This window comes from Cucurbita pepo, chromosome 12 (genome assembly GCF_057944985.1).
Source record: "Cucurbita pepo subsp. pepo isolate OVF chromosome 12, ASM5794498v1, whole genome shotgun sequence".
Taxonomy (NCBI): Eukaryota; Viridiplantae; Streptophyta; class Magnoliopsida; order Cucurbitales; family Cucurbitaceae; genus Cucurbita; species Cucurbita pepo.
Genome location: NC_141809.1, coordinates 15705823 through 15732419, shown reverse-complemented (window position 1 = coordinate 15732419; position 26597 = coordinate 15705823). Strand labels below are relative to the sequence as shown.

The 26597-nt window shown below is 37.4% G+C and overlaps 4 protein-coding genes and 2 pseudogenes across 12 annotated transcripts; 3 read left to right on the top strand and 3 right to left on the bottom strand.

Annotated features, from left to right (window-relative positions):
- Positions 1-1444: 1444 nt before the first annotated feature.
- LOC111801131 (uncharacterized) lies at positions 1445-10168 on the bottom strand. Of its 3 annotated transcripts, none has more exons than XM_087129277.1 (14): positions 9847-10168; positions 9196-9269; positions 7751-7828; positions 6047-6122; positions 5055-5119; positions 4625-4726; positions 4282-4371; positions 4136-4210; positions 4002-4034; positions 3551-3631; positions 3137-3199; positions 2935-3009; positions 1974-2030; positions 1445-1893 (listed from the first exon to the last, which is right to left on the bottom strand). In XM_087129277.1, exons 3-14 carry the CDS (start codon positions 7757-7759, stop codon positions 1702-1704), a joined length of 918 nt encoding a protein of 305 aa, XP_086985403.1. In that variant the 5' UTR covers positions 7760-7828; positions 9196-9269; positions 9847-10168; the 3' UTR covers positions 1445-1701. The 3 variants fall into 3 exon arrangements, with proteins under 3 accessions (XP_086985403.1, XP_023540888.1, XP_023540896.1); XM_023685120.2 differs by having other exon boundaries at positions 9858-10168; XM_023685128.2 differs by having other exon boundaries at positions 2935-3006; positions 9858-10168.
- Positions 10169-10303: 135 nt separating this feature from the next.
- LOC111801145 (rRNA-processing protein fcf2-like) lies at positions 10304-12590 on the top strand (annotated as a pseudogene). The gene is made up of 6 exons (XR_015423225.1): positions 10304-10565; positions 10674-10903; positions 11099-11159; positions 11704-11781; positions 11890-12005; positions 12195-12590. The product of XR_015423225.1 is annotated as an rRNA-processing protein fcf2-like (transcript).
- Positions 12591-13025: 435 nt separating this feature from the next.
- LOC111809879 (protein LAZY 1-like) lies at positions 13026-15169 on the bottom strand. The gene is made up of 5 exons (XM_023696352.2): positions 15033-15169; positions 14891-14957; positions 13870-14645; positions 13469-13754; positions 13026-13278 (listed from the first exon to the last, which is right to left on the bottom strand). Exons 1-5 carry the CDS (start codon positions 15036-15038, stop codon positions 13259-13261), a joined length of 1155 nt encoding a protein of 384 aa, XP_023552120.2. The 5' UTR covers positions 15039-15169; the 3' UTR covers positions 13026-13258.
- Positions 15170-18003: 2834 nt separating this feature from the next.
- On the top strand, positions 18004-23161 carry LOC111779614 (proton pump-interactor BIP131-like). 2 transcript variants are annotated; one of them, XM_023659700.2, is made up of 8 exons: positions 18010-18394; positions 18605-18871; positions 19050-19244; positions 21880-22002; positions 22089-22235; positions 22327-22527; positions 22613-22711; positions 22820-23161. In XM_023659700.2, the coding sequence occupies exons 2-8, from the start codon at positions 18620-18622 to the stop codon at positions 23060-23062; spliced, it is 1260 nt and encodes a 419-aa protein (XP_023515468.2). In that variant the 5' UTR covers positions 18010-18394; positions 18605-18619; the 3' UTR covers positions 23063-23161. The 2 variants fall into 2 exon arrangements, with proteins under 2 accessions (XP_086985402.1, XP_023515468.2); XM_087129276.1 differs by lacking the exon at positions 21880-22002 and having other exon boundaries at positions 18004-18394.
- A 139-nt stretch (positions 23162-23300) lies between these two features.
- On the top strand, positions 23301-25025 carry LOC111779624 (uncharacterized). 5 transcript variants are annotated; one of them, XM_087129279.1, is made up of 5 exons: positions 23301-23441; positions 23580-23840; positions 23991-24182; positions 24301-24423; positions 24545-25025. In XM_087129279.1, exons 2-5 carry the CDS (start codon positions 23604-23606, stop codon positions 24833-24835), a joined length of 843 nt encoding a protein of 280 aa, XP_086985405.1. In that variant the 5' UTR covers positions 23301-23441; positions 23580-23603; the 3' UTR covers positions 24836-25025. The 5 variants fall into 5 exon arrangements, with proteins under 5 accessions (XP_086985405.1, XP_086985406.1, XP_086985404.1 ...); XM_087129280.1 differs by having other exon boundaries at positions 23547-23840; XM_087129278.1 differs by having other exon boundaries at positions 23525-23840.
- Positions 25026-25506: 481 nt separating this feature from the next.
- Positions 25507-26575, bottom strand: LOC111806103 (uncharacterized; annotated as a pseudogene).
- Between the last annotated feature and the right edge of the window lie 22 nt (positions 26576-26597).

Sequence of the window (26597 nt, the reverse complement as noted above, 5' to 3'; positions counted from 1 at the left end):
CTCTGCTCCTTAACTCTGGTAGATATTTGTTGTTGAGATTGAGGAATTGATACAACTGGATTTAAAAAATAATAATAAATAAATAATGGTTGGTAGCCCTAATTGCAAAACGGACACAAAAGCTTAACCACACGTTTTTATTGTGTATATGAGAAAAAAGGAAAAATGTGGACACCAAATTGTTTCTTATAATCTGAACTTCCAAATTTCCCTACCGCCATTTTATTTTATCATTATTGTTAAATACCATTTTAATATACTATAGTTTAAAAATCTTTAATATAATCTTCAGTAGAGATTCTTTTTTTTTTTTTTTTTTTTTAATTATAAAAAAATATTTTTCGTGTAAGAAAAAAAGAAGATGTGGTGGAACTTTGCAAACATTAAAAAGAAAAAAGAAAGATAACGTAAAAAGGAAGTAAAAATAGTTATCAAGTTACTAAAAAAAGTATGAACAACTTTTGAAGCTGTCATCATAAGAAGTTAATACAAAGAGGGAAACTTAAAAGGCCATAATTTGATAAAGAGGGTGAATGAATGAATGAATGGGGGAGAAGAAACCAAAAGGGATGGTGGATCCCACCACTCCTAAGCTTCACCCGGTTTATGAAAAAGGATGACTTCACAAACTTTTTTCATTAAATATTCTTTTTTCTCTTTAATGGATAGGTATTTGTGAGGTGCTTTCTACAAACAAATGGCATTCCCAAACATTTTGGGTCAATTATAAACGCTATGCTTCATGATTACGCACATAATATGCCATTCCACAAACACCGCATCCCTTTACTGTACCAAACTTAATGCACACTGTTCTCTCCCTCACTCTTCATTTGTCAAATCTCACTTCCTCCGATTCTCTTCTTTTTCCTTTTCTTTTCTTTTCTTTTTTTTCTTTCTTACTCTTACTTAAGGTCGAGATTGAAAACCATGGTTGTTGGTATACGCACCTCTATTATATTATGAGGAATAGTATGTTACCTCTCTTTGTGGTCACTTGTACCGTGAAACATCTCTCATTATTATCTATCATCCCTTCTCTTCTATGGTGTGAACTTGATATTTCAATAATATATGTGAAGCAAAAACAAATAAAAAGTTAGTTTATAAAAAAACATTTATATATTAAAGATCATAAGAACTAATAGATAAAATTCTTATCAAATGGGTTTCTAACGATTGTTCTGAGAATTGTCTAATATAGCATGTTCAAGCAGAAAGGGCATAATATGAATTGGTAGATAATGAAAATGTCATGTTGTGGTTCCAAATCCCATAAGAACTCAGTTGTATAGATCTTGTTCATTGTTCTGGTTCAAAATATCTTGACGGGTCAAGAAATTGAGGGTAAAAGGCCGAAGGATGAAAATCAAAATTCCAAGGATCAAAACTAAGATCAAGCGAAGAACCCCACAAAAAAAAAAAAAAAAAAAAAAAAAAAAAGTTTCAGAATTCATCAATAACATATTTATAACAGCTTATTATCGTAACAAAAAAAATAGAATAACCACACTGATACCTAGAACAAAGAAGAATAAGAAAAGGAGCTTTATGATAATAACTACAAAATTCCGTACCCACCAGAAACTATACGATATCTTCTTCATCTGGGTTGGGCACTGCCAGCTTTAGCTATATAACAAGTCCTCAGTACCGGCGGCCGGTAGTGTCGATAGATAATTCTACAAAAATAAGGGTTCCTCAAGATTGAACACTTGGGCGAGACTGCCGGAATACTGCAGTCATTGCACTTCTCGTCCTGGTGAGAAAGCCAAGTCCAGAAAGACCGGAAGTGCCGGCCTCGCTTTTGGTGGAATTGGATGTACCAGTTCCATTTGACATTGTATCGAGGCTGATGCTTGACGGCGCGTTCAAATTGGTAGTTCCTTCTAACTGCCAAGCATACCAATAAATGTTAGAATTGTACAGATGATTGTATTGGTGCATTGAAACAAATTCAGAATATATGCAACCATCATCAAGCCGGGGTCTGAGACATTATTTTGGGGGGATCGCCGTTGAGGTTGAACCTGAGATTGAATCATAGCGTAAGTGACTGTTTTGGTAAGTTATGACATAAGCCAAGCTCAATAGTGTACTTCTCTGTTCAATAAATCATGAGGAAACGCTTGAGCAATTCAAATTAGAAGCACGTAAAAGCTATCACAAATTTGCACAAAAGAAATTGGTGTAATTTTTTTAAGGTTAAATTATAAACAATACCCTTAAACTATGGGGTTGGTTTCAATTATAACCCCAAAGTTTGAACAAATTTCATCTTTGGTGCGTTCTCTCACTATTATAAACAATACCCTTAATTGTTGCATTCTCTCACTATTATAAACAATATCCTTAATAGTTGCATTCTCTCACTATTATAAACAATACCCTTAAGTTAGAAGGTTTTTTTTATAAATAAATAAAAAATAAAAAATAAAAAATAAAAAGAAAAACCCTCAAAGGCTTTTGTCCGTACATTCATGCATTGGTTTGTTTAGATGTGTCGGATGTCTTTATTTTTTATTTTTTTTCCATTAAGTATTTTGATTTGTTTACGTAAATAGATACAAACTTTATCGAATTTCGTGACAAAAGCTTACAGAGTTTGTTTTGGAACAAACTTCAACTGTTAAAAGACTCAAAGGGTATAATTGAAACCAACCCCTAGTTCAGGGGAATCCTTGATAATTTAACCTTTTTCAAAATACCCATATACCTTACGCACACTTCTCGTAGGAAATTTCCTATACTTATAATTTTTGGGGATCCAGAGACTTGTGACTTTAATGACTTAGGCATGCACCACCATGCACCATGCACCATGCACCATGCACCATGCACCATGGAACTAACTCATTTCCAAAATCTTGCCGTTTTCTCTCTTTTTCAAAGAAATGCAAAAACATCATCTATTCAAGGGTAAAATTAACTAACCTGATTAGAAGAAGCATTGTACTCGGAAGGAGAAGACGGATCTGGTGAAAAACCAACCAGCAACGACCGATTCTGCTGATAAAACAGAGAAGCAAATAGTGAGAGAATGCAACAATTAAGTTGTGCTCTCTAAGCCTATCTATCACCATTCTGATATTGTTTCTGTGAAAGCATTATCAAACAGATAAATGCTCATATTTACCTTTGGTGAAGGAGTTGTTAGAGGGAGTTCAGGCGCTTGCCTGGAGGAACTAGAAGGAATTGCCTGCAAAATTCACAGTTATATGGAAAGGTGTGTGAATCTATGTATTCTAAGATTCACATTTCCAGATATCAATGGTGCAGGTGTAAATTTTCCGGACAATGACTAATGATCCAACCATGGTCCATGATCTGAAACATAAAGATCAGGTTAATTATTTTCTAAAGTTTGTTTGTCTTGCTCCATTAATCTGATCTTCATGGTTCAAAGGTGCATGATTATTGCAAATTTTACAGTGAAAATTTTATTTGTCTGACAAGAAATGCAAGAAACTACGTAAGAAGGTCCCCTCCCCCAAATTAATTATTAAAAAGAAGAGAGAGAGAGAGAAAGACCAAGGGTTTTGATGCATGCCTGAGTACGTTCTGCAGTCCTGCGATTCTCCATGTTCCAAGCATAATTACACAATCTCTTAACACCTTCATTCGTTAGTTCCTAAGCATAGAATCAAAGGCCAAAACAATCGTTAGTAAACACCACCACCAATTGTCTAGGGGTTTATATGTGCTGGAAACTGAATAAAACGATATAAACATCAAACGAAATATTGTAATGAAAATGCTAAATCACCCATTAAGCTGACAGGTTATAGTAAATATAATTATAATAACACTCCAACACTGTCCCTCACTTGTGGGCTTGAAAACTTATAAAAGACCCAACAAGTGCAAATCAATATTAATTGGATAGGAAAGGGAGGTTTGAAGACAAACTAATACCATCTTAAGTCACCAATCAATCCAAAAGCTTAAGTTGATGGGTTATGGCAAATTTAATTAAAACTATATAAAAAAAAAAGGTTCACCTGCTTTTCTTCAAAACTCCATAGTTTATTTTCCTAGAGCACACAGAACAGGTCAGTCATTAATTTAAAGTTCTGAGATAAATTACAAAGAAGGAATAATAAAAGGTAAAGTTATATCATCGAGAAGCAGTTACCAAAGTCTGGACTGCATGATGAACGGATTTAATATCCCTGCCAAAAGTATCTGATCTACCTCGAAGTTCTGAAACCTTTATGGCCAAAAAGAAATATACAGTTCAGTCAATGATCTCCAATCCGTCTCTCTTTAGAAAGACAGTACCTGTTCTTGTGTATCAGCAGTGAAATCCAAAGATTCATCCAAACTTTTGTCAACGTGGTCCATTTTTGAAGATAAATTCCGTTTTGTAGCCTGGACAATCACATAGCAGGAGAAGTCACAAAGACATTGATTCAATGGAAAACATCAAAATGTTTATAATAAAATCTGACCACATACAATGATACATTTCATTAGTTAGGACCTATTCTCAAAACCTAATGCGTCAGCCTACTCGACTTTTGAGTTCATAATTTAAATGAGATATCGAAAAATCTTGCAAGCTCAAAAATTAAGTACCAAATGCTGTTATGGACAAATAGTACACTCAGACAGAAGATATTACCCCAATGGATGAGTAAACATTCTCGAGCTGCCTAGCAACGGAACTGCAAGCATCAGATAGACTACGCTTTGTAGCAAACATCATATCAGGAAGTTTCCATCCCTGGAAACAAAAGAGTAGTGTGTCTTATATACGACAGAAGGTTCTAAAGAGGCAAACAATTGGAAATTGCAACATGGCACGTCCAAATGCTGTGGCATAGAATCAAGAGAGATGAACTCGTAGGCTAGTCCATACTACCACTAAAATTTTCAATTGTTTGTCTTATCAAAAATATTGACAGACTTGGTGTTATAAATAAATGTATTAAAAAGGTCAATTATACCAGTTTAAACTTTTGAGTTGGGAAGTATTACGACATGTTATTATAGGACAAATTTTTTATAAGAATATTACAGCACAATTTGCCCCAAACGAATCACACAATTACCTTCATCCAAACGATACCATATCCTACTACAACTACAAGAATGATTACACCATATTTCCTACCCCCTGCGTACAAAAAATACAAAGATTAAGAGATAATAATATATCAAGGTAAGAAAAGTCAAGGAACCTTTAAAAGAGAAGAAATATAGAATACAACAATTAAAATGCAATTGCTGACACGAAAATCTCATTGTGAATCGGCATCAATCAAACTTAAGTCAGATTTCATATAACATTATAAACAACCACATAGTTTAAATATACACAGAAGGCCGCTCATTATTATTAGTATTATTTCGTAATGAAAGTTATTGAGAAAAATGAACATTATTATTTATTACATAGACACATCAGTAATTACATAATAAAGTAAATAACATAAACAATGAACGTGCTAAAATTTTCCGAAAACATGTCTTACATTAAATTAGAAGCATGGAAAACAAACCTGAGAGAAGTAACGGAATGCCATCACCATGTACAAATTAGGTTAGTATTTTCTTGCCATATTGAAATAGAATGAAGACTTTCTAATAGAAAACTCAAACTTTCTTCAAGTAATGAGAAGGAAGCAAATGCCACTCATCCCAAAATGAAACAGGATGATAAAAAAAACCAAAATCTTCTCATTGGACAAAAGTATATACAAACCCAACGTACAAAATAAGCCTTCTACAATTTTTCCTTTTTCTTTTTTAAAGAAAGGAAATCTTCTTCAAAAGGAGAGATGAGGCAACCCCAAGGTATCCAAAGAAGGATTCCAGTTGGCATAGATCGCATAAACTGATGTTATAATTAAACAAAAAAGAAATGCTTCAAGCGAAATTTCTAATTTGAAAAGTTGGAATTCAATTGTTCCTTGTATATTATTTACAAAAAAGTAACTTCAAACAAAAATTTGAAGAGAACAAAAATCACTTGATGAAAGAACAAAGAAGCCATCTTCATAAATATCTATCTAAAGAAAAAAGATAGAAATATCATCAAGACCTCTCCCGCCAGTAGTCACAATTGTCATCTGACGATTTGATGCTAACATTTCCAGTTCCTCACGTAAGCTTTTGACCTATAAATGTGTTACTTGCAATTAACCAACTGCCATTCTACAAATAAAAACAATAATACGAACATAATATGGTGACTTGCAAATGAAATTGTAATGGAAAAACGTATTCAAGTTGGCAAATTACAACAGCAAAAATTATTGTAAAAGAAGGAGGATCTTAATCGTGCCTTCTTCAGCAAATTAACACAAAATAAAGTAAGTTTATTTCAAGACTTTCTATTGAAGTTACATAAAACAAAAAAGTTGTCCTTAAAACTACCAAAAAAGTAATAAAAGTAAACATTTGGTTTCTCGCAAATGTAGCCTTCTGGTTGTTGAGTTACCAACAACCTAAACGGGCTCTACTGAGGAAAGTAACTCTCCCACTAGAGACACCCCAATCAAACAAACCAGTTTCCAATCACATAGATGGACATCTAAAACTTTAGAGAACAACATAGAAGCGTCTCATCCTCCCTTAAATTTATTGTATTCTCTTTGGGTGAAGAGGTATGACAGTGAATCTATCATACTGCCGTAGGTTTGTCTTTGTGCTAAAGCCTTTTTCAGTCAATATAAAAACCTTCCAAGTATAAACAAATGTTTGGAATCTGATGTTGGATAAGATTCATAAATGGTTGTCTTTTGGGAGAAAAGACCTTTTTTCTCAAAAGGGGAAGGCTCACTCTCATCCAAATGGTGATAAGTGAAATTTCCAGTTATTTCTTATCTCTCTTTAGATGCCAATCTATGTGTGCAAGAGTATTGAAAGAGTGATAAGGAAATTCTTGTGGGAAGGGGTGGATGTGGGGGCAGGTCACATTTGGGTAAGTGGAAGTTGTGGTGAAGCCGGTAGAATTGGGTGACCCAAGGTTTGTGAGTTTGAGATTACATAACAAAGCTCTACTAGAGAAATAGTCATGGCAATTTTTCATGGAGCTCGACACTTTGTGGTGCAAAGTTATGGTCCGCACCCTTTCGAGTGTCATAGGGCCTTATAAAAATCTATAGAAAGTGATTACTTTTGGCTTCTTGTCTTTTTCCTTGTTTGTTAAATGCTTTATTGGGGAGGGCTCAAATGTGTGTTTCTTGGAAGACTAGTGGGTGGGTGATAGTGATGTCCAAGTAAAGGAAAGGTAAATGAATAAACCGAGACCACATTTCAGTGCTAGCGATCCTAAAGATATGATAGTTGAGAAAAACTCAAAAAAATTGAAAGTTATTACTTATTATCAATAAAATGCACCTTTCTTTCTCGGTGGCTCAATCATAAGACCTCCAAAGTTAAGCGTACTTTGCTTGGAGCAATTCTATGTTGAATGACCTCCTAAGAATTTTTCTAAGAAGCATGTGAGTAAGAATAAAACACTTTGAAAGGACCCGTGTTGGTCTGTAGGGATAGTCTTCACTCTCAGAAATATTTCAAGACAAGTAGATAACATAGCCATGTCACAGGAGATGCAGGGGAATGTCGGGCCATCAAGTGTCAAATCCGAATTACAAATCCTAATATAAATCGCGCTAATGATAAGATAAGAGAGAGAACAGTCGAAACATTTTCTTGATTGATTACCATAGCTAGTAGCGATTGTTCAGAAAAATTAACAATTAAATCATTTTGTTCAAGATAGACAGTTCAATAAACACACCTGAGCCATTAAAGAGTCATTACGTGGTTTGCTTTTTGAAGTGCTAGAGTCATCACGGCGGATACGCTTTAGAGCAATCTATAAATAGGAACAGCAAAAAAGAAAATTAGACCACAAAAATTGACGGGAATGACAAACTATTAGGAAATGTTAGGGAGAAGTGACAAGAGGTATGTGGACCAATGAAAAAACAAAAAAATACTTCTGCAATTTAAGAAGGTCGATTTCATAGAGAATACAGACAAAGGTCAAGAACAAAAAAAAAACATCAATATGCAATCTCCAAGCATTAAGTTAACCAAGATAAATAGGAGGAAAACCCCATCCCATCATTATTGATCCTAAAATTTAAGCTGCTAGATTGTGTTAATCTAATAATTTAAATTATTTCTCAGTCAACCTCTAGTCAAGAACAACATAGTTCTCGATAACCCTCCAATAAGCCATAACTGGATTCAACATTTACTTTGATTACAAAGCATGTCATGTACTTTGGTCCAAAAATGGAAGCCAATAACAAATAATAACGCATGGTTTTGAGCTGAAAACAATTTCTTAATGGCATGTAAAATTATTTTGTTCGAGTATAACTGAAAGTAAAAATCCAAAAAATCGACCAAACTTACGTCCAGTCTTTTTGGGTGTACAATATTAGAAAACTGGCTGTTGATTAGTTGGAAAGTTTACAAAGAGGTATCTACAACCAACCAACCACTATCACAGAAATAAAAAAAATGTAAGACCCTAAAAAGACCTAGTGAAGTGGGTAGCAGATGAATCATTAATACAAGTTTCAGCAACTTAATTCCTCACTCAAGGTCAACATACCAATGCATTTATCAAATCTAAATGAGACTAATGCAGAGCAAAAACAAAAACACATTCTACCAAAGGAGAATAGATATACGTGAAAGCATTTCAATAGATGTACATTTATACAGAGGGAAAGTAATCAATCTCCCAAAACGAAACACAAGGAGCTTGCAAAAAAAGAGCTCTAGCTAGCAGTCAGTGTCTTGAAACCAAGTTTCAACCAGATACTAATTCCAATTGAATTTCCACATCCAAGTCTCAGTTTAAAAGGTTTCCTTGCCCCTGGATGAGTTATGTTCGTCTTTAGGTACAGCTTTCGTAAAATATTTGGTGAGCATGTAAATCAAATTTATCAGATTTCGACAATATGTGTTAAAGATTTGTTAACTCAAGGATAAAGCACTAGTTCGGTTTCTAAGGTTCTGGAGAGGATTCTACAGTTTTCCTCTAGTTTATTTTTTCTCTGTATTATCTGCTCTGCTTCAGCATCCATAGAACACCAACCCCCCCCCCCCCCCCCCCCCCCCCAAAAAAAAAAGAATAATAATAATAAATAAATAATCTCTATTGAAAAATTAAAATTTTCAACCATTCATCAAGAGTAAGAGGCGAGTTTTCATACAGAAGATTACCTTAAAGGCACCTGAGACAAAATCCGATACATATGGCAGGTGTCCTTCTTTTGCCAGAACAGAGCCAACAATACCTGAAAGAATAGACCATACGTGATTTGCACTAATTTTCTCCAGAACTCCGGTAAAACTGGTGAACTAGCATTGTAAACAATACAGTTTAACCGCCAAATGGAAAAATGCATGATTTAGGGCAAGTACAACAGAAATTCAAGACGTCTCCACTCGCTATGCTTTCAGCTTCTGAAACTCAAACTCGTATTTCCTTGGCAATTCGTGGTATACAGACACGACTACAGCACACATTAACTTCAACTATAAAATAAAGTAAGACACCGATGCTAAACTCAAGCCAGTGCTGAAAAAACATCACACTGTCGAATATTCGACATTGGAAAATAAAACAAGCACCAATTCCGCAATAATATACGTCGATCATGTTGGAAGATCCTCAAGCTAACTCATAAACTCACTGCTAAGGTTCTGGCACAGAAAAAAACCAATCGCCACGATCAATCCACACAAACAGACCATGTATCGACCTGATAATTTTTATTCATCAAACGTCCCTACCCCGAACCACGATCAAGCAAGTAATAAATTACAGAGTAGCACATTCAATAAGCAGAAAAAATAAAATACTAAGTTTACTGTGTGTGAACCAGCTCCAACGAGAATGGTGATCTTCCCAAAAGGAATCGCCATGGCAGTGGCAGGATGTGTGAATGAGAGTGGTACTGCAGTGGCGGCTACACGGCTCAGTAGTAGCAAAGCATCAGAACGTTCGTGAAAACCGAAGCTCGGACAGTGGAGTGAGGGCGGATTGTGGTCGGTGGACGACGAAGAGCATCGGCCGGTGGCAAAATTTCAGCCAAGTAATCGACGAGCTCTTGCAAGTCGGAACGTAACAACCCTATTAGCCAAGAAGGAAATCTGTGAACCCTCGAAAAATCAAATGGTGCTAATTGAGAATTAATTATTTTCCCCCCTTTTTATTTATTAAGCATTTATATTAATTTTTCATTTCAAGTTTATAGGTGGGTAAATATTTTTTTAAGTTTTTATAATAGCCTAATATTTAAAGCTTTTTATTAGTTTTGGATTTAGAAAAATAAGTGTTTAACCTTCGCGCGTCCGATTTGGACTGAGAAAAATAAGGGTTTTCGCGCGTCCGATTTTGTCCCAAACACTCACGATCTCACCCTCTCACACTCTCACACTCTCTTCCCTCTCTGCCAATCTTCCTCAATCTCACGATCTTGCGCTGCGTAAGACGGATTAGCCGTGGGTTTGTTCGCTTGGAGGTCGTTTTGGTGGCGTTGCCGCGTTGCCGTCGTGTTAGCGGCCGTCCACCGTTCGCAGTGGAAGTCGTGCGTAGCAGAATTTAGGGAAAATAAAAATCTGATTGCCCATAAAACGAAAACCCAACCTGACCAGGAACTGATTGATTTTGTTTTTCCTTTTTAAATTTGTCGTAGATGTCAGAAATAAAGCCTATCATTGGCCTCTCTTGGGAGCCAAACCTACCAGCCTCCTCATTGGGGATCAAAACTAAGGCTTGTGACAATTCTCACAGTCAAGCAGAAAATAACCTTGTTTGGAAAATCAACTCAGAGCTTGTAGATGGGCTGTTTGTTCCACCAAACAACCCAAAAAAGTTGAATAATTTACTGAGAAAGCAAGTCAGTGACACGGCTGGCAGGATCTGGTATATGCCCTTTTCTTGCAATTTCAGCAGTTTTACTATTGATACTTGAAAGAAACATGGATCCAATTTCATACGAATGCTGATTAATATGATTTTTAAAATCATTGGTTCTGCCTTGCTAGATACTATCGGCTTACTAAACATAGTAGTTGACGTTCTAAATTCTGGTACTTATACGCTTATTATTGTAACTAGGTTTGACATGGCAGCACAAACCATGACCCCTGAAGTGGAAGAAGACTTGCGCTTGTTGAAGGTGAGACTGTATCCGACGTTTTATCCATTTTACTCTTATCAGTTTTCTATTCCACATATAGCAAGCTGGTAACTTTGACCATGTATCAAGAATTGAAATCATGCTAAAGAGCTCTGCAGTTGCGAGATGGGTATATCATGTGTGCGTTCTATAAATATTTGGGTTCCAAACCTTCAAGAATCAATGTTCTTCTAGAGCTATGACAATGAATATATATATGATTGCTATGATGCATGTAACGACCAATTAGAATGTCATGTTTCTACATATTTGATTTGTTAGGATCGTGTAGAGAAATAATAGTACATTTTGATGCCACATGAAACACATATTCCAGTGCACAGTTCATTAGTTCTTGAAACTATACCACGTTGAACCTTTGCATTGTGGTTCTTGAAGCTATACCATGTTGAACCTTTGCATTGTGGGACTCTTAAACCTGATATTGGACATTGGAGTGCGTATATTTGACTTATGCATCTATTCCCTCTGAAAAGATCTGTTTGATTGACTTATGCATCTCAATTTCTCTTGATGATTATAGCTGAGGAGTGTCATTGATCCAAAGAGACACTACAAGAAGGGTGACTCAAAATCAAAAACACTTCCCTAATATTTCCAGGCAAGCTTTTACTTTCACAAGTATTTACTAGTTTTATAGACGGGGAAAAGTAAAATTTTAGTGTTAATATTTACTTTAGACTTATGTAATGTTTTAAGTATTCATCAGGTGGGAACTGTGGTTGAGTCCTCTTTGGACTTCTTTTCGGGTAGATTAACAAAGAAGGAAAGGAAAGCAACGCTTGCAGACGAATTGCTATCTGACCAGGCCCTTACTCAGTACAGGTTTGATCAATGTCATGCCCTCTTTCTGTTGCAAGTTTTTCTAGTGGTGATGAGGATTCCTTAAACCAGTTCTTCCATTGATTCGCCCCATAATTTCAATGACTCTTTTGTTTCATGCTAGAGAGTAATAATTCTGTTGCACTTTCAAGCATTTTGTTGTGCTGATGTCCTTTCAAAAACCCCTTGCAGGAAAGGCAAAGTACAAGAAATCGAAGAGCAGAATCGATCTGCTGGCAACGATAAGTGGAAAATAAAGGGACGACATTCACGAAAACGGTCTAAGGAAAGGAGGAAGTAGTTAAGGTGGCTCAAAATTTTGACCAGGAAAACCAGATAAACACAGCGGATCAAATGAAGTTAGGTGGGGGGCTGTGTGATACAAAAGTACGTGAACAATTCACGGGTACTTCTGGCTCCAACATAGTTTATGTGCTAGGTGAAGTCCAACAATACTTTTAATGTAACTTTGTACTCTGTAGAGTGGGGTGAACAAGAACTAAAGTTTATCTTTTATGGCTATCTGTCTCTGGTTTAGATGGTCACCTCGGAAAAAATGGCAATGAACAACTCATCCAACTTCTCACACTAGCAAATATCACTGCCATGTTTCCCCTGATTGTCTTTTCATGTACATAAATCAAGATATCCTGGCTTCTTTCCAAAGAGAAGAGGAAGAGAAGATACTTTTTTCTAAATAAAAAATTAACTGAAGAAATGATTTAGAATTTCAACCATCATTTACCTGCTTACAGTTTTCTTGGTACGATTTATAGGGTAATTTTTTGTTTAATTTTCTTTTTCGTTAACCCCGTTTCTTGGACGCTCGTTTTTTGTTAAATTTTTGGTTTTTAGAAAGTAAACGATAGACTACTTGTTTGACAGCTTTTCTAGTTTCCTTTGTTTTAATATTCGAGATAAAAACATCGACTGTTTTTTGTGGAGACGAATATATTTTTTTTTCATGTCAGGTAATTAAAAAGCAGAGGGTTGTGAAAAGCGAAAGAAAAAGAAAACAGAGAATTATCAACTGCAAGAAAATATGATCATAAAGTGTTGTAGGGATAGCAATACATTTCACACAACATACAAAGTGAGTGTTTGAAGAGGGAGATCCTCTACTTATTTTCACACCCAAACGCTGTTCAGACTGTAGTAACTTGCACACTATCATCAATAATTACCAATATGAGTACACAATACTGCAACACAGTCGGATACTGAAGAACAAGGAACATGCTTCTTCTACCTCCCTCTCAAAGCTCCAGCACTAGATCTATGATGAACATAGCCAAAGTCAATTAAACAAGGATTAGCTCCTATTCATCCGTCTTGTCAAATCTGAGCATAAATACTAACTTAGGACTATTATTTAAGCATTAATTTGTAGCTTGTGGGTGCTGATATTAGTGTTTGTGAAAACCAACAGGACATCTAGGTGGATGTTGATGAGTTTATTAACTTACAGTCTTCATCTGAATTAATCCAGCGTTCCTTGTTGTCATTTGGATCAGAACTGTTTAGTCCATAATGTGGTGGAAATTGATTCTTGATGCGTCGAAAGCTTGGTTTCGACAGTGTTCTCTGAGGATATATCATGATATCCTCATCAGATGTCTGCTCTCCATTGTTGCAGCAACCATCATGGTTATGGATTGCTTTCTTCTTTTTCTGAACCTTTTGGTGTTTATCAGACTTCTGTATGATTGCTGAGCTTTCAGGGTGAACTTTTCTGTGGAACATGTGAAAGATCTGCAACCAACATGTCATGTCATGTCATATGTTCTAGTTTGGATCTCTCTGATATATATATATTCTTCAATACCATTGGAAGCAAGGGTTAAGTTTAAGTCATAGTTTGGCGTACCTTATGCAGTTTTGTTTCTGCTGAAGCAGAATCATTGAGTCCTTCAACAGCTGCTGCAGAGCTCCGGGAAGAAGCAGACAGCATTCGTTTCTTCAGTTTCTTTTTCATAAGATGCATGGCAGATTTATCAATATCCTCTTCAGCTCTCTTGTCTTCCTTGTCAAATTTTGGACCTGCATTCTCCTCTGCTATTTTGCTTCTCTGAAACAGCTCGCCAAGGGAGGTCCTGTTTTCCTTTTTAGCAACTGCTGTAGTCTCTGACAATTCAATTGCTGACCCAAAAAGATATCCTTGAAGTGGGCAGATGATGCTTCCACTCATATTGCTTTCCAGGCCATCCATTGGCTTGCCACTTAGGGTAATTGTGCTACCATGGCTGCTCCTTCCCATGCTCACGTGACTGTTTCTCCCAGAGGAATCATTGTATCCCTCATCCTTAGTTTCAGCTCCTAGAACCTTTTCCAACTCATCATTGATAAGCTTTAGTTCATTTTCAGTCACTTCAGTTTCTTTTTCCGTTATATTCTCAACGGAAATTGAAAACTTTGGTGTCATTGGGTCATTGATGACTTGATCACATCCTAGAGTTCCAATTGCTAGAAACCCGTGGAAGATCTCAGACAATTGATGAGATGATTCATCTTCGTAGTCTTCATCTCCTACTTCAGATTCCAGACCAGCGAAAGATTTTCGAAGCTGCTGTTCTCGCTGGGCTTGCTTGAAAGGTTTAATGCTTGACTTTGAGATGTATTGCTGATCATCAACCGATTGTTGGCCTAAAAACAACAATTACAAGAATGACCTACGTGCTTTCAGCATATCAACAATGATTTCATGGTTTATTTGTAATTTCTGGTTGAGCATATGCTCTCAATCAAATGCACTAGACTGATTAAACATATATACTTATTATGACTTGGATTTTGAAATATATGCTATTGGTATGAAATTTCAAGTCAAAATCATCTGCTATACAATGCAGGGTCAATGTCACAGACGAATACTAGTTGAAGGTATTTACCAATGGCATAATCTTTGAACGGTTCACCACCATTCTGCCGAAGTTTACGATGCATCCAACCAAGTAACTGAGGAGAAACCACAAAATCATTTAGTATTTAGACAGAAACACTCTACAAGGATTCATGCAGAATTAAGTTTACCTTCATCTTTCTGGTTGTGCTTCAGAGAACTGAGTTTTGATGTGTTCACTTTAGAGGGATGATGAGGGGGGGAAAGGTGTTTTTCCATAGTTTAGCTCACTGCTTATTTATCAACAAAGCGTCAGACTCTTCCTGCATACCTCCAATAGTCTGAGATGATGTGGGTAAAGGAAACATAGGGATGGTTACAAAAGAATTGGTTGGGTTATGCTATCCATTCAAGTGGCCAAATGGTTAGTGGGTCCTGGGACACCCTTATGGAAGCTGGTCATTCCATCAGATGAATGTGACTGGTTTTGATTTTTTGGTACTTCGGGTGGTGGTGGTATCCACTCTCTCCCAACCTTAATTTCTTATTCTTGATGTTATTAAACATTCTGTTTTAGTTATAATTAATCAGCTTTAAGTACCTTAATTTAGTCATGTTTTGTGCATGGTTGTGCTATCCACACAACATGTTTTGCATATGCCTCCGTGTGAAAATGATAGTTTCCATCCTTATAATTGTAACAACTTCACTATGATTTGGTGGGCAAACCCCAAAATGACTGGTGGGGTCTGTAGAGAATCTTGTGTTGGACCAAAATAGGAGCAAAGATAATTCACAAATAAATAGATGGTTTCTGATCAGGGGCACACTTGCATTATTTGACCTGGAAAGGTAGAAGAGACTATACATTGTGTTACAAAACTCTTCAATATCTTATTTTCATATGTGATTCCATATTGGATCAGGCAGATGACCATGATTCTAGCATCGTTGTTGCTAACCTCAAATTGTGTTACAATTGTATAGATGACCATGATATACGTGCTTGTTTCCCTGCTAGAAATAGGTGATAATAGTCTTTTAGGCTTCATAACATGATCTCTAGCATCATGTCAGAATATTTCTTCGAGAAGAAAATATAAAAAGAAAACAATATGCCTGGGTCCTATGTGCTTTTAGATCCAGCCTTTTACAACGCCACGTTTCTGAAACATTCTGTTATAGGACATAAATTTTACCCTTGTGGATATCAGCTAGTTCTTGTTTGTTGTTCATATTTATTGTGGATATCAGTAGTATCCTTCGACTGTAAAGACATGGTAACCTGGTGAGATAGGGTAAGAAGAAGAAAAGGAAGCAGTTTATCCTCTTTAACTGTAACAATAATTTGTAAATGTCCTGATCCTCTCAGTCTTATTCTGAGCTTTTACGGGAGAGAAAATACTATTCCTAGGAAAGAAATTGATATGATTTCAGTTCTGTCATCACGTATCTGAAGCCTTCTCAAGTCATTTCCTTAGCATGAAAAAGATCTCATTTGGCTCAAGTCTGTCCCGGATATGCTCCCAATATGAAAATGTGAGCGCTGATTATAATGTTACTTTACTGTGTCTTACAACTTCGGGCGGAATATTTAGGAACAAAGGGTTCAGATTTTATGTCAAGTCATTGGTAAATTTCGAGCTGATAAGTTGGGTTGGTCTATTTGTTTTGTAGTTTTGAACCTGGTAGATTGATATTTGAATCTTAAGTTGATTAGATTTGCATTGGATGTAGTGAGAGAGTGGGAAAGGTGCAAGGGGGGCCATGCTCCATGAACTTGCAAGCTTTTCAAGTTTTTACCGAAGCTTGTCAAATCCAACTAAAATGATTGGTAGATCCATTGATCCATGATAAGACGTGTTCATACTACTAACCCTTTACACAAAATTCACTGTATGCAGAGATTTTATATTCAAACCTTGTGCCTTCTGGTATGTTTCTATCAAGGCTTTCAAAGATTAGAATACGAAAACGAAAACGAAAACGAAAACGAAAAAATGAGCATTTTATTGGACCTACTAAACTTTTGTGTCTACTTTGGTTTTTAGGAACCAAACATGAAACTAAAATCCGAATGTGTTATATGAGTGACATGAGGGAAAACAAGGATGTGGTAGACAAAGTGCGCCACATATTTATCCCTCTCTTGAACTTTTCCTTTTGACCAATACCCTAAAAGGCCTTCCAATGGGGATGTAAATGTATGCACTGAACATGCTGTGTTATAAATCTCCATGTCTAAATGCAACAGCCCTCGTTCATTATGCAAAAGCAAAGCATATAGATAGGCCTCACTGTGATGTGGTTACGCCATGAACATTACTCTGTTTGTCTAAATGCGTTTTAACTTTCATTTCTGGATTGAACCCTACTTTTGATCAGTTTTTGTATCTTGACTGCGAGGCTGGTTGGGTATTATTGAAGAACATTGCTGCCTCTGTTGTTTGGGCGGTGGTGGATACAGATTGAGACCTTACACTCACATGGATGCTCATACTATTCTAATTGCTTTCTTCTTTTCAACTCTAATTCGGCCTTCCTATCACACTCTTGAGCTCAACCAGCCACAATTATAGTACTTCTTTCTCAATACCATGAATTCGTCCTTTTGGAACTTCAAGGACGTAGGATCTACCAAATAAAAATTCTTAGTCAAAGGTAGGTAGATGTGACAAGAAAGTATTATAACTTTCTATCGTTTTACCAAATTTGATCTCGATCCTCAACTTTCATTCAGGTTATTAAAGGACATATAAATTATTGGATGTGTTCATTCAGGTTATTAAAGGACATATAAATTATTGAATTCACGTCCAATTATTATTACAAGACAATCACATTGTGATAGACTCACTGATTATTACGAGACAGTCACATTGTGATAGACTCACTGAATAATTATATCATTGCTCGAACACGTCCGACTCAAATTTTAGCAACTTAGTATTCATCTCAAAATCTCTATACTGTGGTGCCACCACCCAATGACCAACATGATGAGAGACAAAAGATTCTCATTTATCTAAATTTAGCTTCTAAAGCAACATATCCCATCCTCATGAAAAGGCTTACTAAAGTATGCTTCAAATTCTCCAAAAATTCTAATTGAATTCTCCATTTATTAGTTAATCTCAACCGCTTGACTTAAGATAATCATAAACTAGCTTTGGGCATTATTATGATAGATTCTTTCTTTCGGCCACCAAATTTGAAATGTTTATCTCAACCAGCAGTCAAGTTGTTTGTCTTTTTAATTTAGCCAAGAACTTCTTGAACCATTTTTTGCAATTCATGTCTTGAATTGCACGTTTCTCCGGTGATGGGAACGCAGCCCAAATTGCGAATCTCCATTTTATATCTAAACCCACTTGCCGAGTTGCAGTTGACTTTCATTTACATTCAAACTTGGCGTGGGGAGCAGGTGCTCGGTGCAAAGCAATCAGCTCCTTTTACATACAGCCAATCGAAAGATTGTTGTGCCGTATAATCCGGCTACCATCTTCACCCACTCGCAGCTCGATTTCGAACCAACCGTTGTTTTGATTTTTTGGTATCAAACCCGTTCTGTCTCTTCCTCGCTCTGTTTTTCTTCTGTAATTTGAGTTTTCTGCACTTATTATTGAACCTTTTATGTTGCAACAATAATGTGAATTAGTTCTAGTTTGTAGCCTAAAGAACAAGAATGTGATGCTAAGTTTAGAAATGGGTGTAATTTATTTTAGTGTTTCTGAATGGTATTTGCTTTGTTGGGCGTTGATAGGCAAAGCACATCGCCATGGGAGAAGGAGATTGCAACTTTGGAGAGAACAAGGTGGTAGAGGAAGGACCAGAAGTTGCTGGTGATGAGGCGGTAGTTGATGAACACCAAATGTTTGATGAAATGCCTGGTGGAGTTCGACAATTTTATTTTGCCAAAGTTTTGGCACTTGAAAATTCAAACATAGATGCCATGATCAAGGCTGAAGAGACGATTACAAAGATGAATCAAGACCAAATTCTTGTCGCCCAGAAGATAAGGGACAGACAGGTATGTGGAAAAGAATTATAGTCCTTATTTTTTCTAATTCACAGATCATGATTCATATGAGCTTTTCGATGTATAACAATGGAGGATTGAAATCTTCATTTATTAGACAAATCAGTTTTCCTAGATGAAGTGATATCGATGTGCAACACACACTGAATATAATAAATTTCGTTTGTAGATGGACCGTGCTCGGGTGATCACCAAGTTGGAGAACCAACGATACTATGAAAATTGGGATGAATACAACCTAGAATACAACAGACACAGAATGAATGTCCTCCATCTATCATTACACAAACTGACTTCTGCAAACAAAGCATGTAAAGGGAAACCAAATAACTCGTGCCTGTCAGGAGGGAAAGTTGATAAGCAAGTATGATCTGTTAAACCTAAAATAGATCATAACTGTATATACTAAAATGGTCTAACATTTACTAGTTGTTATGATTTGATGGTTTGTTACCAAATCATAGATTTGGAATGTAATCTTCATTATACGCATCTATAAATACATGAGGTCGTGACCCATATAGTTATCGTGCCATTCAATCTAACATGGTATCAGAGTCATGCCCTAAACTTAGTCGTGCCAATAGATTGATAAATCCTCAAATCCTCAAATATCGAACAAAGAACTCCTAAAGAAAAGGAGCCAAGCCCCTCCTCGAAGGCAGTCAAAAATGACTAAGACTCCAAAGGAGTCGAGCCTCGATTAAGGGGAGGCGCACTTTGTTCGAGGGGAGGTGTTGGATGATGGAAGTCCCACATCGACTAATTTAGGGAATGATCATGGGTTTATAAGTGAGGAATACTAACTCTTTGGATGCAGAAAATTTGGTGTCTACATCAGCTTCGGAATTGCCGCAACAATCCTCCGCGTCGCTGCCATGCGAATCGGCGTTGGTTGTTCCGCCAATGATTGAGGCCTCGGCTCCTCCGCCAGCAGATGATATTGCGCAATGCCCGGTCGAATCCTCGGCCGTTGGTCAACCAACTGCTGTAGCATCGGTTGCTCCCCTCGCAACGGCTGATAGGGCCGTCCCCTCAAATGTGGATCCTGCACCTACTACTCATCTGTATGGTACTCGATTGAAGCACAATATCAAGAAACCCAAGGTGCGTACAGATGGAACAGTAACATATCTTGTAGCTCGGTCTTCTGCCTCTGAACCTACTTCACATATTACTGCTATTGAGCATCCCCTCTGGCGTCAGGCAATGAATGATGAATTTCAGGCACTTCAAAAAAATAAGACATGGCACTTAGTTCCTCCTCGTGCTGGTCTTAACGTTATTGATTGCAAATGGGTTTTCAAACTCAAACAAAAGCCAGATGGCTCTATTGATCGCTACAAAGCACGCCTGGTTGCTAAAGGTTTTAAACAGCAGTATGGCGTTGATTATGATGATACCTTTAGTCCAGTTGTTAAGCCCACTACCATTCGGCTCTTATTATCTCTTGCTATTTCTCGTGGTTGGGCTATTCGGCAGATTGATATTCAAAATGCTTTTCTTCATGGCCTTCTTAATGAAGATGTTTATATGAAGCAGCCCCCTGGATTTGTGGATTCTCAACACCCTGGTTATCTCTGCAAGCTGGATAAGTCGCTTTATGGCCTTAAACAAGCTCCGCGTGCCTGGTTTTCTCGCCTTAGCTCCAAACTATTACAGCTGGATTTTACACCTTCAAAGGCTGATGTCTCTCTTTTTATTTTTAACAAAACGGGCATTCAGATGTATATCCTCATCTACGTTGATGATATTATTATCATCAGCTCATCTTCTACGGCTACTGAGAAACTTCTTACACAGCTTCAGGATGATTTTGCCGTCAAGGATCTTGGTATTTTGAGTTATTTTCTTGGGATTGAGGTCCGCCATACTTCTAGTGGACTTATTCTGACACAACATAAATACATTCGAGATTTATTAGCCAGAACCAATATGCTCACCTCCAAAGGTGTGCCCACACCTATGCTTCCCAGTGAGAAGTTGTTATTGAATGGTGGTGAAAAGCTCTCACCTGAGAATACTACTCGCTATCGAAGTGTCGTTGGTGCTCTCCAATATTTGTCTCTGACACGTCCTGATATATCCTTCTGTGTCAACAGAGTGTGTCAGTTCATGTCCTCTCCGACTTCTATACATTGGGCGGCAGTCAAACGAATTCTCCGTTATCTACATGACACGATTGATATGGGTTTGTGTCTTACAAAGTCCAGCACTGATTTGTTGAGTGCCTTTTCAGATGCTGATTGGGCTGGGAATCCTGATGATCGTCGAAGCACTGGAGGCTATGTGATCTTCTTTGGTGGCAATCTTATCTCTTGGAGTTCGAGGAAACAATCGACAGTTTCTCGCTCTAGTACGGAAGCCGAATATAAGGCGGTTGCTCATGCCACTGCCGAATTAATTTGGATCCAAGTCCTCTTGCGTGAGCTCGGGATCTCGCAAGCGCGAGCGCCTAGCCTATGGTGTGACAACATTGGTGCCACCTACCTATCCGCCAATCCAATCTTTCATCGATGGACGAAGCATGTTGAGGTTGATTATCACTTCGTTCGTGAACGAGTATCGACTCGTCAGCTTGATGTTCGACTCATATCTTCCAAGGATCAGCTCGCCGATATCATGACAAAGCCACTGCCAGCTCCTTCTTTTAGCTATTTTAGGCGCAATCTGAACTTAGTAGTACATCGTCCAGATTGAGGGGGTGTTAAACCTAAAATAGATCATAACTGTATATACTAAAATAGTCTAAGATTTACTAGTTGTTATGATTTGAAGGGTTTGTTACCAAATCTATGATTTGATGGTTTGTTACCAAATCATAGATTTGGAATGTAATCTTCATTATACGCATCTATAAATACATGAGGTCGTGACCCATATAGGTTATCGTGCCATTCAATCTAACATGATCAACTCTAAACTTTTCTCTTATGTATTTCATTCAACTTTTTAGACTTTCTCGATTTTTTCGTCTTATGCAATCTATTATCTACCAGAAATTATCTTTCTTGATGCGTCATGGGTGTAAAAATATGGCTGATGAGAGAAAGCTACTAGCGGAGGTTAATACAAGACAAGAGATGGATGGTGACTTGACAGCAGACGAAGTCGATTCTTCTGTAATACTCAGCATTAGGCATTTAGAATATTATGTTTAGGAATTGATGAATTATCATCGTTATTAATTTCTGAGTTATACAAACAGATTATGCTGTTGTTGAGCGGTCTGCGGCGTGCGCAAATTGATGTTCAAATTGCTCGTGCGCTTGAGAGGAAGGAAGCTATTGGTGATGCTCCGGTGAAGGGAGAGATGTGGACCTCCTCGCATTTGAAAAAGGCCATTCAAGAAGAAGTAAGAGGAAACAAGAAAACACAGAACTTTGATTGATTGAACTGTATAATTTATAATAAAATTTTATCCCATGTTCTTTGTACAACAAAAGTTGCAGGAAATCTACGACTGTTCAGATGAATGTAGGAAAAGACAGGCGAGAGTAAGGTCCAAAATTAAGAAGACAAAGAAAGAAGTAGAGAAGGTAGAAAAGGATATAAGGTGTCTACAGAAACACTTGATATATACCAACCGCAGAAAGGAGGAGGCATATGACACTATTCTTAAATTGAAGAAACAATATGGAGAAGAGGTATATCTATTATATGCATCATAATTGATCACTCACTCATAGACTGTTGCACTGATGCATTGTTTGTGGTATCTTATGGGTTAAGAATGCCTCCCACTACCAATATCGATCCCTCATGAAGAAGGTTGAAGAACTTGCTAAAATGAAAGACATTGCAGCACTTGAAGAACTATGTCAAGGACAGGTTAAATGTAGTAGCACTTGAAGAATTTGCTTTAAATTAGGATTTTAAGAGCTTATGAAGACTTGTTCCCCCCCCCCCCCCCCCCCCCCCCCCCCCCCCCCCCGTCAGGTTGAAAAGTTTATGCAGATGTGGAATAATTGGCCGGAGTTCAGAAAGGATTACAAAAGGAGAGTCGTGCCGTCCCTATGTAATCGAGAGCTTTGCATGGATGGGAGGATGATTGGCAACCAGAAATTAGATTTGGTTGAGGAGGATAGTCGTAAACTTGTTATTCCGGAATCGCTTTCTAAAACTAGATTGAAATGGTTGATGAAAGATGCTGAAGATCCTTTTGAACTTCTTTCCTCTTAAACCTGAAATGCAGTGTGTGTTTTTGTTGTCTGTAAACATGCTTGAACTTCCTCTGGTTCATTTGAATCCCATATCTAATGGAACTTAAACCTTCAATTACGAAGACCTGTGAATCATAAAAAATTATGAAGTTTAGAAACTAAATTTAGATAGCTGATGTTGACCGTTGACCATGACCAAATATCCATGTCCATTGTAAACCCACAAACAGTTGACTCATTCAATTCACAAATATTTTACATACAAACTTGGCGTGAGGAACAAGTGCTTAGGACGGAACTATCAGATTAACTTCATACAGTCAAAAGGAGGATGGTTTCATATAATCCCATTATTAACCACAGCAACCATTTGAAGCACCAATTGTTTTGATTTCAAGGTATGAAATTTCTTCTCCGTTTTTCTTCTGTAATTTGAATTTTCTTTAGTTACGAAGCACTACTAATCTGATCCTAAGTTTAGGACTGGGTGCAATTTCTTTTAGTGTTTTTGAAGGGGTTTTGTGCTTTGTTGGAAGGCTTTCTTGTACTGGAACAGCGCCATGGACGGCGGACAAATCGATGATAGAGAGAAGGACGGATCGGAAGCTGCTTGTGATGGGGTGGTAGTACCCCAAGTGGTCGATGAAATACCTGTTCGAGTTCGACAATCTTACTTTGTCGAAGTCTTGTCAGTTGAGAGCCCGAATATAGATGCCATGATCAAGAAGGCTGAAGAAACTATTGAAAGGATAAATGAAGATCAAGTTCTGTTAGCCCAGAAGATAAGGAAAAGAGTGGTATGTGAAAAGAAACCCAAGTCCTTCTTTGTTCAACATTTTAGTCTTGTTAACTTTAATAAACGGAGAGTTAGAATTTTCTCTGAGTGGATAAGTCAGTTTTGCTTGATTAGGTGATGATGATTAATGTTAATAAGTTTTGGTTTGTAGATGGATAGCGATGAGGTGAGGGCGAAATTGAGCACGATAAATTACTATGATAACTATGGACTCACTCCAGATTGGGAAAGAGACAGATTGGGTGTGCTGCATCTATCACTAGACAAACTGAGTTTTGCAAACAATGCATATAAGGATAAATCGAATAAGTTGTGCTTGTCGGGAGGCGAAGTCGATAAGCAAGTATGGCCTATTGAACTCTAAACTTATTGTGTTCTTCATTGTGAGACTTGTTGGAGTTTCTTGTTGTTGTTCATATTAATTATGGCATGTACATGTATATTTACTGATGTGTGAGCAGAAACTGTGTTTCTTGATGGGACATGACTGTAAAAACATGGCCGATGAGAGGAAGCTATTAAGGGAGATGAATGCAATACAAGGGAAGGATGGTGGGATGACAGTGGAAGAACTCCAGGCTCCTGTAATATTCAATATTTAAGCATTAATCGTGAACATTTAGTTCTAGTTTTGGTCAAATTCAGTGATTGAGTATACTTGGATGAGTTATCATATCTGTTTAGATTTTTGGGTTTATGCAACAGATTGAATGCCTAAAAGAGCAAATGCGCAACAACTATTGGGATTGTGAGAAATCCAGAGACGATGTTGGTCGTGATAAAGCCATTCTGAAAGACATACAACAACATAAGATTGGCAGGGAGAAAGGTATTGGCGATGGTGTTGTGAACGGAAAATTGTGGAAGTCCTTGGGTTCACAAGAATCCATTCGAGTCGAAGTAAGTAAGAGGGAGAAAGAAAAGGTTGGGGAAATTATTAAAGTAGGATATGTTGTAATTAATAGCTGTGGAAATGAATACAGTTGCAGGCTCTGAGCAAGGATTGGGGATGAGGTAGCGGAAAATCAGATAAAAGTAAATGCCAAAATGAAGAAGCTAAAGAAAAAGGTAGAGAAGGTAGAAAAGGACATCAGTTGTTTACAGAAACGCTTGAAAGATGGCGATCGCAAAAGGGATGCGGCACACAACACCATTCTCAAGCTGAAGAAGCAGCAGGAAGAGGTTAGTGTTACATCAAAATCCAATTTACAGGTAATTTAGATTAGGAGAAGGCTGCAAAAACAGAGTTCTACTCCTTTCCTTTCATTTTGAAATGCCTACCTAGGTTTTATAAACATTATGCAACATGTGGCGCAATGCGACTGGACAGACCTTTTTTTAAAAGAAAAAAAAAAAAAAACATTTTTCAAACTTTAATTTTACGTCTTTTTTCTATTTCTTCCTACTAAACATTGATTCCGGATAAAAGCTTGATTAAAGAAAACCTGATTAGTTTGATTTTCTGTTCTTTTCTCCACTATCAGTTCATCCTTAACTTAGAAACGAAACTGGTTCCCACAATGCCTCTTAAGAAGAAGTTGTTAGTTCAAATCTCACATCTTAAACTTACCAAAAAAAAAAAAAAAAAAAGGAATGTATTATTATAAGTTGAATGCATTTTGTTTTGCACTTTCCCTCTCATTTTGTGAGCAGCCAAACACAAGGGGTAATCCAAAACAAAACATTCAACATTAATAATTATCAAAAAATAAAAAAGAGGCATATTTCTCAAAAGTTTATCAAAGATGGGACGATACTCTATATATTCCATTGCGAAATAACATCTACTATTTTCTTTTTTTTTTTTTTTTTTTTTTTTTTTTTTTTCTTGTTTTTGAATTTACTCTCATCTTGGGTCCAAAAAAAAACTAATAAAAAAAAGTGGAAAAATATCGAAATATCCTCTCTTTTTTATTTGCTGAATTTCTAATGTGGACCCCAAAGACTCCATAAACGAGAATTGAATAACCCTAATACGTCCGGCCATACCTTCCGGGCCAAACCCTTGCGGTTGCTCGGTGGCGGCGACGGAACGATCATCACCGCCGTCTCCTCCTCAGTCCGCGATGGCTCTCCCTTTCCCTCCGCTGCTTCCACATCGTCACTCCCAGACGTCGTCGGAGCCGCAGAAGACCCCTCATCAATCGGCAGAGGAAGAACTTCCGCCAACGGCGGCAGTGGCGGGGCAACAACATTCACAGGCTTGTCCGACGACTGACGGCCGATTTTTTCCCTCTTCTTCCCTTTGACGTTCTTGCTGGATTTTTCCCCGTTAGCCAATTGCTCTTCAAAAGCCTCAATGGCCTGATGAATCAGCTCCCCGTTCGGCGACGAGTTCCACCGGTCCCAGAAACTCATGTAACAATCAAAACAAGTAAAAGAGGGGGGCGAGTGAACACACGCGCTACCAGAACTGGCGCGTGGAGCCGTGGATTTCTTTGGAGCTCTCTTGGAAAATTTATTTCCAGAAACGAAAGACGAGGACGACGAGGTTTCCATGGATCTCCTCATCATGAAGGCCAAAACCTCTCGATCGTCAAGGGTCAGAACAGAGATGAGAGCCAATATCGCGACTGGAAGATAGTTGAAGACCTCAAAAAAGTCCCCATCGGAAGAAGAAGAAGAAGAAGAAGAAGAAGATGGAGATGGATGGACTTTGCCTTTGTTCTTTATTTTCATGGAGGCTGCTTTTCTTTCTTTCTTGTGTGGAGGGTTCTTGGACGATAAGGAAATGGGTATTCGTATTTGTGGCTTTTGC